Consider the following 17,057-nt stretch of genomic DNA (forward strand, 5'->3'; position numbering starts at 1 on the left):
CTATTATTTTTTTTCATTAAATATATAATTATATTATTAATATACAATTTTTTATTATAATTTTAATAATAAAATTAAATTTAATGTGTGTGTGTGTGTGATAATAACGCTTGCGCGCGTATTTTTAAAAGACGCAAATTTTATAAGAAAGAAAAAGATGCAACACACACATAAGAAAATACCTATTTAATTCATTATATTTTATAGTTAAACTTTTTGTATTTTTTATCTCTCTCTCTCTCTCTCTCTCTCTATTATATAATGAGAGAGAGAGGGGAGGGGAGAGCTGTAATAATCAAGAAGATAAGTATATTTACATTATTTTATTGTTAGAAGCCATATAACGTATGCGTTATAGTTATAACGCATGCGTTAAAAAATTTCAGATAGCCCTGCAGAAGTGCAGAGTATAACCACAGTATTGTGATATAACTCTGTCAGCTGTCTGGAACTCTGGAGCAGTCTGTTTGGATGGCTCGACAGAGGTGGACGTGTTCTTGTTTCGAACACTTTAGGATTTGATGATTATTTTATCATCTTTAATTTTTCAAAATTTCTACCGTATTTAATTCGTACATTGTGAAATACGACTGGCTACGTCAATCTCGAGTGCTAAAATCAAGGCCGTCCAAGTGAAGGAAAGAAATTATAGTATAGCGCGCAATAATAGGTGCCCAAGTTGCGAACGTAAACTGCGGCAAGTGTATCAGAACTATCAAAACTATCAAAACGATCAACTATGCATTCCGCGAAGACGCCACGTATTCTCTCGATCCAGAGTCATGTAGTGTCAGGCTACGTCGGCAATAAGAGCGCTACTTTTCCGTTGCAGGTGAATCCTGTGGAGGCGAATTTTATGATTGTCCTTTCATCGAATTCCCATCGAATTCCTCTCCTTCAATCCATGAATTATTAATTGTAAACCAGCGAATCCCATAACAATTCGATATTAGTAAATTATTTTTTCTTGGATGTTTGTGAAGGCATGTAAAGTATTACAGATAAGATACGAATATTTTAGAGATAAAGTGCTTACATCACAAATCAAAAATTCCAAATGCAATGACGGATGTTATACATTGATATTTGCTTATTAATTTAGATATTAATTTGAAATCTTTTTATAATTCATTCCAATTTAAGTATAATTCTTGCTGATGTCAATTTGTTTCTACTATCTAGACTAGTTTTCCTAAATTTTTAGAATAAGTAACAATTGAACAGATAATATTACACATGCACACATATTTGAAACATGAGTAAATTAAAGAATACTTATATATTAAGTAAATAATTTTTTATATAATAAATTTATTATATATTAATAATATATTAAAAAAGTTTAAAATTTATATATATATATTTATATTAATATTTATTAATATTAATAAGAGATTAATTTGTTTATTTTTTCTATTAGTTATTAGGCTTCGAAGTCGATGCAATAAACTCTGTACAGTTGTCTAATCATACTGGTTACAAAGCATTTAAGGGTCAAGTACTCAATGATAAAGATCTAGGTAAGATCGTAGGAAATCGATGACGCAATGATGTTTATTTAGCAACAAGATGTATCTATATATAATTCCAATATAATTACTATTTTAGAGGATCTAGTTGATGGTTTAGCGCAAAATGACTTAGATAATTATACACATTTGTTAACTGGATATATCGGTTCTGCTTCCTTCTTGAAAAGAGTGGCATTACTAGTCACAACTTTGAAAGACAAAAATCCAAATCTTACATATGGTGTATTATCTTTTAATAATATAATATTTTTATGTAACCAATTTTTTTATGAATTATATTTATTACATTTTCGATATTAGTTTGTGATCCTGTTATGGGCGACAATGGCAAGATGTATGTCCCAGAAGTATTGAAAGAAATTTACAAAGAGGAGATAATACCATTAGCGGATGTAGTAACTCCAAACCAGTTTGAATTAGAGTATGTGTGATACTATAAAAAAACATTCAAAATGATATTAATTTCCATTTATATATACTGATGATTGATCAATATTGTAAGAGTATAAATTGTCAATAACTTTAAGAAATTAATATCTATTCCTTTAATGATCAATTGATATATATAATTATATATATATATATATTACTTTTATTAATTTTTCTCAGATTACTTACAGATGATAAAGTTACTAATATGAGTGAATTACAAAATGCTATTAAAAAATTACATCAACATGGACCAAAAACTGTAGCTATATCGTCAACTGATCTTAGTAACAAACTGACGGCAGTAGTGAGCTCGGCGAAAGGTGGCTTATACATTACAAGATAAAACAAACTTTGAAATGATTATAGATCTGCATTGTCTTTCTCTATTTCAGATAATTTATTAATAAAGGTAGATATCCCTAAAATACCAGCAACTTTCACGGGTTCGGGAGACCTCTTTGCCGCATTATTTCTTGCTCACGTATACTTACAAAGTGACATAAAAGTCACCATGGAAAAAACTATTAATTCTCTGTATAGCGTGCTGCTTAATACGTATGAATATTCTAAAGGTAAATATTTTTATAACACAAAAAAGAATACTTCAGTATTGTTCCTAACACAAACAATTATTTACAGAGTACATAGATACCGAAGCACAATCAGCCAGGAAAATCGAATTACGACTGATACAAAGTAAAAACAGTATCGAAAATCCAAACATTCGTCTATTTGCAGAATTTTTATAACACAAAATAATATAGAAAATAGTTAAAAGAAATGCTTAAATGTTTTCCATATATAATATTGTTTTTTAATTTTTGAGATTACATTACATATAGTTTATAGAAAGTTTTATCTTAATAATTGAACACATGTTAAGATGCGTATTAATAAGATATATATTATTAAGATATTATTAAGATATATATCTTATATTTATTAAGATATATATCTTAACATGTGTGTGCATGTATATGTATAGATATATACACACACATAATATAATAACAGCCGATTCATAATTGATGGAGTCAGAGTTTCGGTTTGTAAGACGTTAATTGAAGAATTGAAGGTAGTGAATGAAAGTTTGTTGCGAACGTAACCCGTGTTGGGAATCCATTTATCAATTGTTTATAATATATTAACAAATCATTTGTTAAGCATTTATAATAACGTGGAGATTTCTCCAATAATCAAACCCCAAAGACCACAATGTAAGTCTTCCAAAAAAAAAATATATATATATACACAACTATTTTATTTATGTATATAATCTGCATTAGGTTCTTATATAACAGGTACAATTTTTATTTTAGAGATATTTAAATTAATAAATAAAAAAATAACATCTTGAAAACTTTGTATCCATGTGTGTATCAAACCAAATTCTCTCTCAACCTGTTATTATACTTATTGAAACCTTTTTAAAATTGGAACGGTTTTTCTTTATTTACATTTTTATTACATTTATATTGCTTTAATATGTACAATCAACCACAATAGTCCTTTAGAGATAAACGAGGTACTACGTTCATGGATTGCAGTTCTTGGAATAATAATTTACAAGCATAAGGCATCGTTATCGTAGAAACAGAAGAGCTGGATTTACACCTCTGGCACCAACCATTGTATCCTATCAAACCGCATTTGTTACAAATATCGACCTTAAAAGCATCGCTCGATATCATAAGCCTCTCTACTAATAACATGCTAGCTCCGTAACCGATCAGGCAATCCCGCTCCATTTCACCTAGTCGTAAACCACCTTCTCTAGAACGTCCTTCTGTCGGTTGACGTGTGAGGACTACCCTTGGACCTCTGGCACGAGCGTGCATCTTGTCTTGCACCATATGTTTCAATTTTTGGTAATAAACCTACGAATCACGTTTTTAACGTTACACAAAAAACATCAAATAATATTCATTCACTTATTTACATTAGAAATAAACTGATTATTTTTTTAAGTATAAATTCTTGTTTTATTGAAAAATAAAAGAATCTGTCACTATTTTAATTAGATGGATGGAATTTTTATAAAAAATATATGTTTTACAATTATATTTACTATTCATATAAAACAAAAATTATATAAATTATTAACTTATTTCCTACTTTTTAAAAATATTTTTTTTTTTTAATAAGAAACTGCAATCAATTTAAATGACCATCTCTATTTATCTACAAGAAAAACTTACTGGTCCAGAGTAGATGTATCCTATCAATGGTTTCCCAGTCATGCCATTATAGAAGAAATCTTTACCTAAATAATTATAACCATTTTTCGCCAATTCTTCGCGGATATCCTCCACTTTGGCGCCACCAAACGCTACCAAATAAAAATAATAAGAGATTAAACATAGGATTAAACATCAAATAGATCAGTCATTTCCTTTTAAGATATACCTGTTGCATCTTGAAATTTTCCGTTCACAACGCCAGCCTTCCCTGCAAGTACTTCTATTAGTTTACCAACAGTCATTCTAGAAGGAAAGCCATGCGGATTCATAATTATGTCGGGACACATTCCGTAGTCATTAAACGGCATGTCTTCTTGTTCTACAATTAAACCTAAATAAACAATTATCAGATATTAATAAATAAGTTTCTCTTGAGGCATCGGATGGCTCGGTGCTCGGGCCATGCTTCGCGAACTAGCAATCCATGAATTCGGATTTGATCCCATCGGTAACTCACATACACAGGATTTTTCCGGTGTTAACAAAAATATGGAGAACATCGCTTCATCTATAAAATTATAAACTAAATACTAGTGAGTCTCTGTTTAAGCCTTTAAGAGGCAATATTAAGGACCCCAGTTAATATCGCTATCCTGATTAAAATGTGGTTAAAAATATGTAAAGGCTTAAAGGATATAAAGGAATAATAAAAAAAAAAAGAACTTTGTATAGAAGAAGAAAAAGAATATGTTTCTCTTGTATTTACACAATACGAAAATATTGCGCGCATGTAAAATATTGTACCTATAACGCCCTTCTGTCCATGGCGACTGCTGAATTTATCGCCGATCTCTGGTCTTCGAGTTTGCCTTAGTAACAGTTTTGTTAAAAAGGAATCGTCTGCGTTACTCGTTACAATGACTTTTTCCACATATGCTGGAACCAAACCTTTGAATGAGACTTCTGCGCTACGATATTCCACTGCTTGTGTTTGTGCAGTGGCAGAACTGACCGGACCGATATTTTCACTCGGCGTTGGCACTGACTTGTTTATCATGATCTGCATGTATAACGTAATATTAAAGTACAGTGTAATAGAATATCTAACATCGTTCAAAAGAAAAGAAGGCGCTACTTACAGTTTTATTTTCTACCATCTCACCAGGTAAAACAATTCCATCAACGTCAAGGACTTCATGCTTCGTTATAGGTTTCTTAGTATTAACATCTAGCATTGGTCCCATGATTGTGTCTTGCGTTTGATTAGAATATTTTTTTAATGTACATTTCATATTTCGATACACTAGGCATCTTCCATATCCTCTATCGACGGAAGCTTTATTAAAAATTAATGCATCCTCGATATCGTACCCACTATACGACATTACAGCAACAATTGCATTTTCACCGGCTGGCAATTTATCGTAATTGATTAACTCGATCGCTCGAGTTTTTACTATAGGCATTTGCGGATATACCAGATTGTACATCACTGTGTCAATGCGATTACGTTGATTGTATCCTATGATCCCCATGGCCTGTTTACCCATAGCGCATTGATAAGTGTTTCTCGGACTCTGATTATGATGTGGGTATGGTATCAATCCCGCGCACACTCCCAGCACCGTGAATTCCGCAATTTCCAGATGCGTTGTGTTATCATTGATTTCTGATTCCGTACATGCGATTAAACTATCATTTTCTTCATTCACATCTAAATATTCGATTAATCCTAAAAAAAAAACACAGTAAATAACAGAATATGTACCTGGAAAAGAATGTATATATGTAAATGCAACAAAATTAGTTTGAATTATTTACCATCATAAAGGAAGTCTTCAAATGATAAGATATTTCGTTCAAGATCCTCTATGTGCTTTTGTTTAACAAGAGATTTTCCATTCTTAACGATGATGCATGGTCTGCACAATCGTCCACCGTCAGAACTGATTTGAATGCAATTATGTCGATGTTGCGTATATATCGATACAAAACTGTTGATAAATCCTTTCCTGCGCAACAATCTGAACTGACGCACCAGTCTCTTATGATTCTGTACAATACCTACCAAGATACCGTTCACAAAAACCAAATATACATCTTTGTTAGTTAATTCTTCTCCAGCAAAAGTATGAATGTTCTCCACACCAAGACTAAGCAGCAGTTTTATTATTGGTTCTTCTGGTACTTCCGTAGTGATATGAGCCATCAAAGCCAGATTCTTCACTAAACCACAAGCTTCTCCTTCAGGCGTGTCATTCGGGCACAACATGCCCCATTGCGAGCCCTGTAATGACCGCGGACCGGAGACTTTCCTGGTCTTCTCGAACTGAGAATGGACTCGCGTCATCATACCAAGTGCCGAAATGTAAGAGAGCCGTGATAGCACCTGTGTCACGCCATGCCTCTCCATTCTAAATCTCTTGATTGTCCAATTACCTGATGATATAGCGAAAGCCAATCCATTAGTAATGAGATCGTGTCTCATGTGAGTAACTATGTCAAATGGGCCTGCTCTTGTCTTGGGAATATTTTTATTGGCAATTTGCCTGAGTTCCCAATTAAATCTTTTAAACAAATCTTCGAACATCAGAGCGAGAAGAGAGCCAGCCAGTTCCAGACGTTTATTACCATAATAATCTTTGTCGTCAATCAGACTACTATCAGATTGTGCATTTATAACTCTTCTGATCATTAAGGCAAGATACAGTGCCTTTGGTCTGAAATTGAAGCCAACAACAGGTACATGAGACAATATATTCGTCGCTAATACATCTTTCATTTCATCAGTGATAGATTTTGGAACATGGAATCTCGTCTGTTTCCGGTTATCATTGAGGTATTTCAATGCTTGATTCTGTGAAAAGATGCCTAGTTCTTGACAATCTTCTAGACTAGCTGCAAATTTGCTCAAATGTGTTTCTTGCGTTCCTATCATTTGCATGATCTCTAAGTCGCTTATTATGCCCATAGCTTTGAAAATAACCGTAATCAGTATGTCATCTTGGAACATATTATGTCGTATGTAATATCTTCCAGCTTTCCCAACAACATTTGTTTTGGTCTTTTTGTCATGGGTAAAACTGTTGCATGATGCAACAATAAAGTTTTTGTTATCTACTTCTAAAATAATTCTATTCCTAACCATTTGTTCTTGTATTAATATAACTTTTTCTTGGCCATTTATGATGAAATAACCACCAGGATCATGTGGACATTCATTCATTTTGGCTAACTCAGCTTCAGATTTTTTAGTTAACACACAATTAGAACTGCGCAACATTATTGGCATCCTATAAACATTCACAATTGTTATAATACTTAAACATTTCTTATTAATAATTTATATATTTCTTACTATATAGTCTATTCTTATTGTTCTTACTTTCCAATAACCAAATTTTGCCTTATTATCCGCTTATTATTTCTTACATATTCAATATCTACTATAATGGAGGCAGAGTAATTAAAATCTCTTAAGCGGCATTCATGTGGTGTAGTTGGTGTAGTCCTAATAGAATTGGATGATTCCTGAACTTCAGGCAAACCTACTTTTATATTTAAGTATCTAGAATATAAGAAAAACATCTGTTAAGAGTCTGACATTCCTGATAATTGCATCTTTTGAAAGTATAATAGATGTCATTGCTCTTACTTTAAATAAAAATGTTGATCTTCATCACTTTGAACCTTTTCATTTGCTTTAACAATGTTTTTGATCTCTTCATTAATGAAGTAGTTGTAAGAATCTATATGCTGATTAACTAAACCTTTATTCCGAAGAAATGCTGCTACTAATTTCCATTTATCCTGATAATATATAAAATTAACAATAATTTAATAATTAATATTAGTTATATTACGTATAAGTCTATAATATGTAAGAAAAATGTTTAAAAAATTATAATTTTAACAACTACATAGTACATGTATTTACATCATTAATTTTTCTAAGTACACACATCGTTTCGATTTTGAAAATTATATTTCTTAAAATTGATACTTTTTGGCTATAATAACATCATTCACGTGGTTGTTCGAAGTATACATCTACACCCAGCCATCGAAGTTCGATCAACCTGGAACCTTTCAACAAAAGGCACATAGTGAAATGACCGCCGACCGGTGAATTGTTGCACCTAGTGGTTTGCTTATAGGCTTGTTCTTTTTGCCTGCACTATCTGCACCAGTTCAGACAGTGCAATAAGTTAAGCGGGGAGCACAGACTTTTGCATAATGCATAAAGCATGTGCATAAGGAATTTCATTGGCCCATTTTCTTATGCATGAGTCAATGGACCAATAAAATTCTTTATGTATATGTATTATGCGTTATGTAAAAGTCTGTGCTCCCCGCTTTAGCCATTTTTAGTACCATTGAATGTCCAGTCACGCCAATCAAGACGCAGAACATCAGTTGCGCTTCTAATAGCGTTTTCCAACGCTATAAACATGACGACGTCGTAGACGCAGGCGCCCGGTGTCCGTTCGGGCTACGCCATTTTTGTGATTGCATCATATTTTTAGAAAGCGCTGCCGGCTTTGACTGTACACAGTTTCATATTTTATACGGTTTTCAACTAAAACGTGACCTGGCCGTATCGTCCTATTAAATTCTCTGGAGACGGGAGCCATTAATTAAATAAGAAGAAGATATTCAATTACTCGTCCAATATATTAGCGGATCAATACCAAATATATTAGGACTTGCGCGCACACAGCCATAGGAATCGAGCAAGAAGATAAACAGAAGGTTTTACGAATGCTTGAGTTATTGAAATTATTATTCTCTATTTGCTAAAAAAAAAAGCGAGAAGGATATACGTAGAGAGTGGTTGCTTTCCATCTACGACACATCAATCACCTCATCTTTATTTAACATAAGCGAACGACAAGGATGCAACTAACGCCGTGTAAGGGTCAGAACACGTTACTTCTGTATCTCTTGTTGGATAATAATGTTAGGCGTAGATATCTTATGAACATATTTCTTATATCGTACATATATTTAAAATGTAAATTCTCTAAAGCGCCAATCGAAGAAAAAAAAAAAAAATTGGCATCTATAAACAAGAGTATCCGACTATGGAATTCTGCTGTGTTGAATTATGCTATGGCGTGTCGCGTGTCGGTGTTGGAAACCACCGCGTTCGACACTGTCGATTTGTGTCGCCGAAAACCCTTGATGGAAAGCACCCAGTAATAAGAAACGATGTGACGTAGAAAGTAAAATTGGTTAATTAAGTATACGTTAGAGAATAATAATAAACAGTGTAACGTAGAAAGTAAAATTGGTTAAATAAGTATACGTTAGAGAATAATAATAAACGGTGTGACGTAGAATTAGTTTTGCGTGGATTAGATTCTGTCGTATTTCACAGAGATATTTGGTGACCCCGACGTAATCGCACTTTAAAAAGATCCAGAAGAATCGGAATCAGGGGAACCCCGATCATAAAAAGGCAATGAAAGAAAACGAAAGTAGAGATTGTGCGATCGACCGTTCACCACCGCATGATCCCGACAGCACAGTACCATCAATATCCGGTTCTGTGGTACCAGAAGAGGTCGGTGCCTTAGTAGCGAGTGTCTTGAACAGTGGAAAAATTAAGTCTCATGAAACCAATATTGTATACATGGTAAAACCACCAAAGTTTTGCAAGGTCAACCCCTCGCTATGGTTCAAGGAAGTTGAGGCAATTTTTGCTAATTTTGGAATCAGAAACGATGAGACGAAATTTCGATATGTAGTGATTCATCTCGATCAATCTGTCCTGCTTCTCATTTTAGATATGCTTGAAAAACCACCGGAGCGAAACAAGTACAAGAGTCTAAAAAATCGTATTATTTTATTGTTTGATGAATCGGATGAGTCTAAGTTAAAACGTCTAATAGGCGTAGACAGACACGATAAAGAAAAGCCTTCCGAATTTCTAGAACGTCTAAAAAGTATAGCAGCGGGGAAATTTGATGAAGCCGTGTTGAAGACAGTGTTCCTAGAACAGATGCCGGAGAACATACAAAACGTTCTTGAAATCAGTGGGCTCACCGACCTGTCGGAACTCGTGCAAAGAGCTGATAATATGGTAGAAGTAACACAAAGAATACTTGGAGTTTATTACGTTGACGAACCCATAGAAAATGATATAACCTCTACTTTCGATGAGCACTTAAAGGTTGTGGAAGAAATGATTGACTACCTAGCACGCGATATGAAACAAACGGAACTTTGTAGGCGATCAAGATATCGCAAATGCTGTAAATTTTTCAAAAAAGCTAAGGAGAAGCTCAAGATATATTAAAATTATCATCTCAAATTAAGGAGGTCACCGACGACACGTCCATAAAAAATCACCCGTTGGTCATAGATAAAAAAACGAACACTTGATTCTTGGTGGACACAGGTGCGGATATCTCAGTGCTGCTCAGATATTTGACAGAAACTAAAGTCAAACCATCTGATTTAAGATTATTTGCAGCAAATAATAGCTACGTACATTTTTGGAATGAAGCTAGTCACGTTGGACTTGGGCCTTTGTAGAAAGTTTATGTGGACATTCATCCTAACTAATATCTCTTCTATAATAATAGGCTAATTTCCTGTACCATTTCGGCCTGTTACCAGATTTGGGAGGTTGGAGATACATTGATAGCACAACGAATTTACGAGTTGATGGAGAAATCATACGGACTCCTATGGTATCACTTTCAACAGTAAGACATAATAAACAATTCCATGTACTTTTCAGAGAGTTTATCGATATCACTCAGATTTCAATAGGAGTTAAAGAAGCTGAAACATATATGTTTTAGCATTATGTTTTAACTAAAGGATTCCTAATGGCAGAACTCGGTTAACAATTAATGTTATAAAGCAACACTCTGCATCTTAATCAAAAGAAATCAGGCAAATGGAAAATGTATAGTAATTATCACAGATTAAATAAATGCATAGTATCAAACAGATATTCAGTACCACATATTCAAGACTTCACGTACAGCAGATTCATCAAGTGCACAGTAGTAGACAGACATCCAGTATCATATATAAAAAATTTCATGCACAGCAGATTAAATAAGTATATATTAGTAGCCAGATATCCAGTACCACTTATCCAAGACTTCATGCACAGTAGATTAAATAAGTGCACAGTAGCAGACAGATATGCAGTACCACATATACAAGATTTCACGCACCACAAATTAAATATAAGTGTAAGATAGCAGATAGATATCCAGTCCCATATACCCAAGATTTCATGCGTAGACTTCAAGGATGCAAGGTTTTTGGACACCGGATCTGACCCGTGCATATCACCAGATTCCAGTGCCAAAGGACCGTGAAAAGACAACTGTAATCATCCCCTTTGTACTCTTTAAATTCAATGTCATGACGTATTTAGATTATACAACACTGCACAAACGTTCCAAAGATTTACGGTCCTTAGAGGTCTAAACTTTTGTTTTTGTTTATTGATGACACAAACATTGCTTCAAAATCACCATGCTTAACACGAAATACATTTTTGCACTTGAATGTTTACGAAAGTTTGTACTATTCATCAACTCATGCACCTTTTTAGCTGAAAAAGTTCAATACTTGAGTATTGAATTTCTTCAGTTCTGATCTGATAATGCTTTGGTGAATTCAAAAAGGAACTAAGCCACTAACACAGCGGGTAGCAACAATTTTCGAATACAAGAAACTAAAGACGATCTTTAAGCTATATAATTTCTAGGTATTATTATTTATTTTTACAGATGATTCATTAAAAACGCAGCAACAACTCAAGCGTCAACTCATACCTAAAGGTCGCGAGAAAAAAAGGATGAACATCCCATCGTATGGAACCTTCTCCACCAAACAAGCTTACGACGAATGCAAGCAATAACTCGCAGAAGCATTTTTTGCTTAAGTAAGCATAAGTTGCTAAGTAATTTAAGCTACTTAAGGAGGAATAGGGTAACGAACCAATGGCTGCGTTCAGCAGAAAAAATTCATGAATATGATTGGTTTATACATTTAGATTGAATGAGGAAATAAGAGCAAGACCAATCACATTAAAGAATTTTACACAGCTGCTTTTTTTTTTGTTGAACGCAGCCTTATGTTAGCGTCAGTCATGGTGAGCTTACGGCTAATAGGAATCAAGCACGGAGAGAGTATACAGAAAAGAAGTTTAAAAAATGGTTTAAAAAAAGAACAGGGAACCTCATTACACACTGTTTATTCCACAGTATATGATTTCTGATAGGTTGAAATTCTTATTCTCTGTTTCCTGTTCGTTTTTCTACGCAGCCCCCTTATTCTTCGCTAATGTTAAAATTGATGTACGTTAGAGATATCTATATAAATAATAAACAATGTAACGTAGAAAAAATATTCAGAGAGATGTATGTTAAAAAATAATAAATGTAATAATAAACGGTGTAACATAGAATTAGTTCTTTGCGAATTAAATTCCCTGTTATATTTCAATGTTTGAGCGTTTGATGCTTGTAGTTGAAAGTGGTTGAAAGTATTGAAACTGTTCAAACTATAAAATTTCAGCCACTGGAATAAGAACAGATCTGATCTGTATTTCTTGAAACGAAGCAGAGATTAGATTCTCGATTATATAAAATAGAAACTATCAGTTTTATCTTTTTTTTTGTTTCCTATTATGGTTTTCCGATCCACAAATGTGAATTATAGTACCAAAGTTATTTTTAGGTCAAATGACCCACTGAAATTGTCTCCTTGTGAAAAAAATACATTTTTTTTTGTACTCGAAGCATCATCTTCTCGTTGTTCTGATGTAAAAATTAACCGCTCTGAATTTCTGTCGATGCGATAACGTTGCGTATTATAATAACGGTATAATAACAAGCGTATTATAACCCAATATACGAACGTTATCACAATATACATATTAATTGGTTGTTTACCCTTCCCCTCTGCGCTTATCAATATACATACAGTGACACGCGTCAGCATTTTTGTAAGTTCTCGCAGTGGCGAACTCTAGTAGTCCACTGTATGACGACTTGACAAGTGTGTCTTATTGATTTTTTTATTATCTATCAAAATTATTTAACTGTAATAACACGTGTATAATTGTTCCTTTTTATTCTATTATTTAATTATTACAAATAATATATAAAATTCTCGCGCGTATCCAGTGTTTTCCTTTCAAAAAGGAGTGAAGTATATATTTCTAAATCGCTATCGCTCGAAGATATTTCTAATATCGAAGAGGTACAATGTTCTTGGCGCGATATTCCATTGTTTCGCGACACCTCGCGAATCGCGCCGGTAAAATTGGCGCGTGCCACGCGTCTAATTATTGCAAGATCGATGAAAGCATCTTTGGATTAAGCGACGAACAGAAAGAGGTTAGTAACTAGATGATCGATCATGCTGTTATGGGTCGATACTTCTGTTGATGACAACAGCGGAATTTTAAACCAATTACACAGATTGTATTAGGCTGCACTATCGGTATAGTGCTATTGCGAAATGCCAGATCTTGCATCTCGAATTGCGCCATAATATACAACATTGCATATTATAATACATTCTATTGCAATATGCAGAAATTGGGGAGTAAGCTTGATATAAGAAGTAAGAATAAGAAATTGATCGATCACAATCGATATTATTGTTTCACATTTATTTGTAATTATTCAATTTCTTGCTTTTACTTGCATCAATTTATTTTGCAATCTGTATTATAGTGACGTAAGTGCATCCATCTCTGCGCAGTGTACAAATTCGATCAAAACAATAGTTTGCACAATGAATATGTATACCTATGTAAAATTGTAAACGTTCGTATAAATTACATTTTTTTGCGCACTTTACGTAATTGTATTTCATAAGCATTTATCTACGTAATTATTGTAAAATTGGTTAGTATATAATATAACTAGTTGTAATTATATAGTTAAAAGTTAATTAAAGTTAAAAAATTAATTATAACTTCTAATTTTTCAGTTAATTTTAAATAAAATAATTTTTAACTCCAAATTTACGTTGTAAAAAAAAATATGTATATACAATATATAATAATAGTCGCGTTTAGCAGAACTTATAAATGTTGGGAGTTTTCTTCGCGCTGATTGGATTATACTTTTAGATCTCGGAGGAATAATCCTATCTCTCAGCAAAGAAAACTTCCAACAGTTGTAAAATAAACATTCTGCTGAAGGCGGCTATTGAATAGACAAAATATCTTTAAATTCTTGTTCATATCTAATTTTGTTTATATCTAAAATTAGACAATTAGACGCAATGTCCAACGATAATCGTAATAAACGTGATGCCGTTACTATCCTATAAATTCTTTGATATTTTATTACATCTTTTTCTTTCTTATGGTGAAATAAATATCCCGTAATATTTATAACAATCGCCATTCTTTTTCAGCTTCGTTCGCTCGTTTTCAATTTTGCACAAAAGGAGTTGGCGCCTAAAGCCACCGAAATCGACAAAAAAAATCATTTCGATGAATTGAGGGTAAGCTTCTTCTATATGCACCGATTTTAAGGAAAAGAAATATAAATAAATAGTAATAACTGTAATAAATAAATAAATTAATGAAATGCTATCTTCTGTGATGTCCTGATCAACGATTCAATCTAAAAAAAAATAATAATAAATAATACGATCGCAGACGTTTTGGCAAAAATTGGGTAAACTCGGCCTGCTAGGTCCGACGGTGAAGCCAGAGTATGGAGGTACCGGCGGTACGTATCTTGATCATGTAATTATCATGGAAGAAATTAGCAGAGCATCTGCCGCTATTGGACTTAGCTACGGCGCACATTCGAATCTTTGTGTTAATCAAATTCATCGCAATGGCACGGAGGAACAAAAACTCAAATATTTGCCGAAGCTGTGCAGCGGCGAACACATCGGCGCGTTGGCGATGTCAGAGTCTGGTGCTGGGTCCGACGTCGTTTCCATGAAATTGCGGGCCGAGAGAAAGGGGGATTACTATGTCCTCAATGGCAGCAAGTTTTGGATCACCAATGCTCCGGACGCGGATACGCTAATCGTCTACGCGAAAACGGATCCGAATGCGGACAAACCGCAGCATGGTATCACCGCTTTCATCATCGAACGTGACATAGAGGGTATCAGTACAGGACCGAAGCTGGACAAGCTTGGTATACGCGGCTCCAATACGAGCGAACTGATTTTCGAGGATTGCAAAGTGCCGGGTAAGTCCGGCGCTCGAATAAAAAATACGGAAAAGATATATAGAGATTGTTACAATTTAACATGTTCAAATATTATAGAAAAGAGTAAGAACTTTAAGATATTCTACTCATTGAAATTGATTATTGTCCTTTCCCTTTGTTTTTTAAAAATGTTGCTGATGTAAAAATTTTTCTAAGAAAGTTGTGAATTTCTGTTACAGCTGCGAATGTTTTGGGAGAAATTAACAGAGGTATTTATGTGCTTTTTAGTGGGCTTGATTTGGAACGGTTAATATTATCTGGCGGACCGTTGGGGTAAGCTCTTAGAAAACGAATGAATGTGAATGTATAACATAAAATTTGTGTGGTTTGATGATCAGTTTTCAATATTTCCTTATTTGTATATTTCTGGAGTTTGTACGTTAAAAAGAACTTCATAAAAATTATTGAATATATTTTTTGTGATCAGTGAAATGAAAATTATATTTTTTGAAAGTTTGCTATATAATAAATAGCGTATTATTGTATATACACATTTTTACATTTTGATGTGTATTATAGAATGACAGGCTTAGACACTTTGGTATTCAATATTTATTGTTATCAGATTATTAATAAAAAATCATTTAGACCTTATTTTATTTACAAAGCGTCTATATTTGGTTATGTGCAATCTGAAACATAAATTTTAGAATACTGCAAGCTTGTTGCGATGTTGCCTTTGAATACGCTCATACGAGAAAGCAATTTGGCCAGTATCTTGCGAAATTTCAATTGATGCAGGTAAAACAAAAATTACCTTGTCTGCTTAACTATTTTTCGCAATCTTCCATTGATAACGTTTAATCATATCGTTTCAGGCGAAGATAGCGGACATGTACACAGCTTTGAGCGCGAGCAGAAGCTACTTGTACTCTGTCGCTAGGTCCTGTGACGCTGGTCATATAAATCGCAAAAACTGCGCCGCCGTGCTCCTATTTTCCGCCGAGAATGCAATGAAAGCGGCATCGGATGCTATACAGATACTCGGTAAGACAATTTTTAAAAAATGAACAGTATAAATAAATTATATTAGAAGAAAACGTGTAAAGGACATGAAAATTTGGTATAAAAAGTAGATGTTTAGTAATATTTAATGAGAATGACAGTCGCGCTTTTTTTAATTTACAGGTGGCAATGGTTATATTAATGATTATGTTACTGGAAGACTACTGAGAGATGCAAAGCTCTATGAGATCGGCGCGGGCACCAATGAAATACGACGTATAGTAATTAGCCGAGCGATCACTGAGGAATATTTATGAAATGAGTTTTTCTTAGTCTAGATTTGATGACTGTGTGGGAAAAATAATTTTATTGAAGTATCTAAAAACTTAGATACAAATCCGAAAATAATTTTGTTGGGCAATGCTTTTGAAGCTTTAATCATTTTCTTTTCAGAGGTGCCAAAAGATTTTTTGCGAGCTATCGCTGTATCGTGATTTATTGTTAATGCTAATGTCAATGTTTCATCAACTTGGTGTCGTTTACGTTATCAGGAATTCTACAGCGTGCTGAGTTGCTCCTCCAAAACACTCCCTTTGTATAAAATAAATTTTGGACCATTAAAATGTTTACGTAGGAAACTCAATAATTAAGCAATGCTGAAAAAAGTTTTGACATTCAACAGTTTGAACATCCTATATAATTATTTTAATAATCTGACAAAATTATTTTCAGATCTATATCTA

At 33.5% G+C, this 17,057-nt stretch overlaps 4 protein-coding genes across 7 annotated transcripts; 3 read left to right on the plus strand and 1 right to left on the minus strand.

The window, feature by feature from the left end:
* The first annotated feature begins 429 nt into the window (after positions 1–429).
* On the plus strand, positions 430–2,713 carry Pdxk (pyridoxal kinase). Its single transcript, XM_018552256.1, has 7 exons — positions 430–832; positions 1,421–1,520; positions 1,609–1,752; positions 1,833–1,953; positions 2,142–2,284; positions 2,357–2,536; positions 2,604–2,713. Exons 1-7 carry the CDS (start codon positions 740–742, stop codon positions 2,711–2,713), a joined length of 891 nt encoding a protein of 296 aa, XP_018407758.1. The 5' UTR covers positions 430–739.
* Positions 2,714–3,408: 695 nt separating this feature from the next.
* On the minus strand, positions 3,409–8,249 carry RpIII128 (RNA polymerase III subunit RpIII128). The gene is made up of 9 exons (XM_018552201.1): positions 8,193–8,249; positions 7,800–7,954; positions 7,530–7,712; positions 5,966–7,437; positions 5,284–5,876; positions 4,949–5,204; positions 4,371–4,535; positions 4,163–4,293; positions 3,409–3,841 (listed from the first exon to the last, which is right to left on the minus strand). The coding sequence occupies exons 1-9, from the start codon at positions 8,247–8,249 to the stop codon at positions 3,458–3,460; spliced, it is 3,396 nt and encodes a 1,131-aa protein (XP_018407703.1). The 3' UTR covers positions 3,409–3,457.
* A 398-nt stretch (positions 8,250–8,647) lies between these two features.
* On the plus strand, positions 8,648–12,307 carry LOC108771361 (uncharacterized). 4 transcript variants are annotated; one of them, XM_018536626.1, is made up of 4 exons: positions 8,648–10,547; positions 10,623–10,857; positions 10,957–11,497; positions 11,905–12,307. In XM_018536626.1, exon 1 carries the CDS (start codon positions 9,609–9,611, stop codon positions 10,443–10,445), a length of 837 nt encoding a protein of 278 aa, XP_018392128.1. In that variant the 5' UTR covers positions 8,648–9,608; the 3' UTR covers positions 10,446–10,547; positions 10,623–10,857; positions 10,957–11,497; positions 11,905–12,307. The 4 variants fall into 4 exon arrangements, with proteins under 4 accessions (XP_018392128.1, XP_018392129.1, XP_018392131.1 ...); XM_018536627.1 differs by having other exon boundaries at positions 8,648–8,896; positions 9,525–10,857; XM_018536629.1 differs by having other exon boundaries at positions 8,648–10,857; positions 10,957–11,068.
* Positions 12,308–12,888: 581 nt separating this feature from the next.
* LOC108771360 (isovaleryl-CoA dehydrogenase, mitochondrial) lies at positions 12,889–17,026 on the plus strand. The gene is made up of 7 exons (XM_018536625.1): positions 12,889–13,518; positions 14,552–14,641; positions 14,799–15,348; positions 15,549–15,642; positions 16,020–16,110; positions 16,188–16,356; positions 16,498–17,026. The coding sequence occupies exons 1-7, from the start codon at positions 13,387–13,389 to the stop codon at positions 16,629–16,631; spliced, it is 1,260 nt and encodes a 419-aa protein (XP_018392127.1). The 5' UTR covers positions 12,889–13,386; the 3' UTR covers positions 16,632–17,026.
* The last annotated feature ends 31 nt before the right edge of the window (positions 17,027–17,057 follow it).

Source organism: Cyphomyrmex costatus, unplaced genomic scaffold, assembly GCF_001594065.2.
Source record: "Cyphomyrmex costatus isolate MS0001 unplaced genomic scaffold, Ccosl1.0 scaffold157, whole genome shotgun sequence".
Classification (NCBI taxonomy): domain Eukaryota; kingdom Metazoa; phylum Arthropoda; class Insecta; order Hymenoptera; family Formicidae; genus Cyphomyrmex; species Cyphomyrmex costatus.

Excerpts from the sequence above, each read along its gene's own strand:
- LOC108771360 (XM_018536625.1), top strand. The coding sequence starts at position 13,387 with ATGTTCTTGGCGCGATATTCCATTGTTTCGCGACACCTCGCGAATCGC. Across the intron at positions 15,643-16,019 it reads TTATCTGGCGGACCGTTGGG|AATACTGCAAGCTTGTTGCG; the intron begins GTAAGCTCTTAG and ends CATAAATTTTAG. Across the intron at positions 16,357-16,497 it reads GGATGCTATACAGATACTCG|GTGGCAATGGTTATATTAAT; the intron begins GTAAGACAATTT and ends TTTAATTTACAG.
- LOC108771361 (XM_018536629.1), top strand. The coding sequence starts at position 9,609 with ATGAAAGAAAACGAAAGTAGAGATTGTGCGATCGACCGTTCACCACCG.
- Pdxk (XM_018552256.1), top strand. The coding sequence starts at position 740 with ATGCATTCCGCGAAGACGCCACGTATTCTCTCGATCCAGAGTCATGTA. Across the intron at positions 1,521-1,608 it reads ACTCAATGATAAAGATCTAG|AGGATCTAGTTGATGGTTTA; the intron begins GTAAGATCGTAG and ends TTACTATTTTAG. Across the intron at positions 1,753-1,832 it reads AAATCCAAATCTTACATATG|TTTGTGATCCTGTTATGGGC; the intron begins GTGTATTATCTT and ends TTTCGATATTAG.
- RpIII128 (XM_018552201.1), bottom strand. The coding sequence starts at position 8,249 with ATGTGCCTTTTGTTGAAAGGTTCCAGGTTGATCGAACTTCGATGGCTG. Across the intron at positions 7,713-7,799 it reads GATCAACATTTTTATTTAAA|ATACTTAAATATAAAAGTAG; the intron begins GTAAGAGCAATG and ends CTTATATTCTAG. Across the intron at positions 4,294-4,370 it reads AAAATTTCAAGATGCAACAG|CGTTTGGTGGCGCCAAAGTG; the intron begins GTATATCTTAAA and ends TTTATTTGGTAG.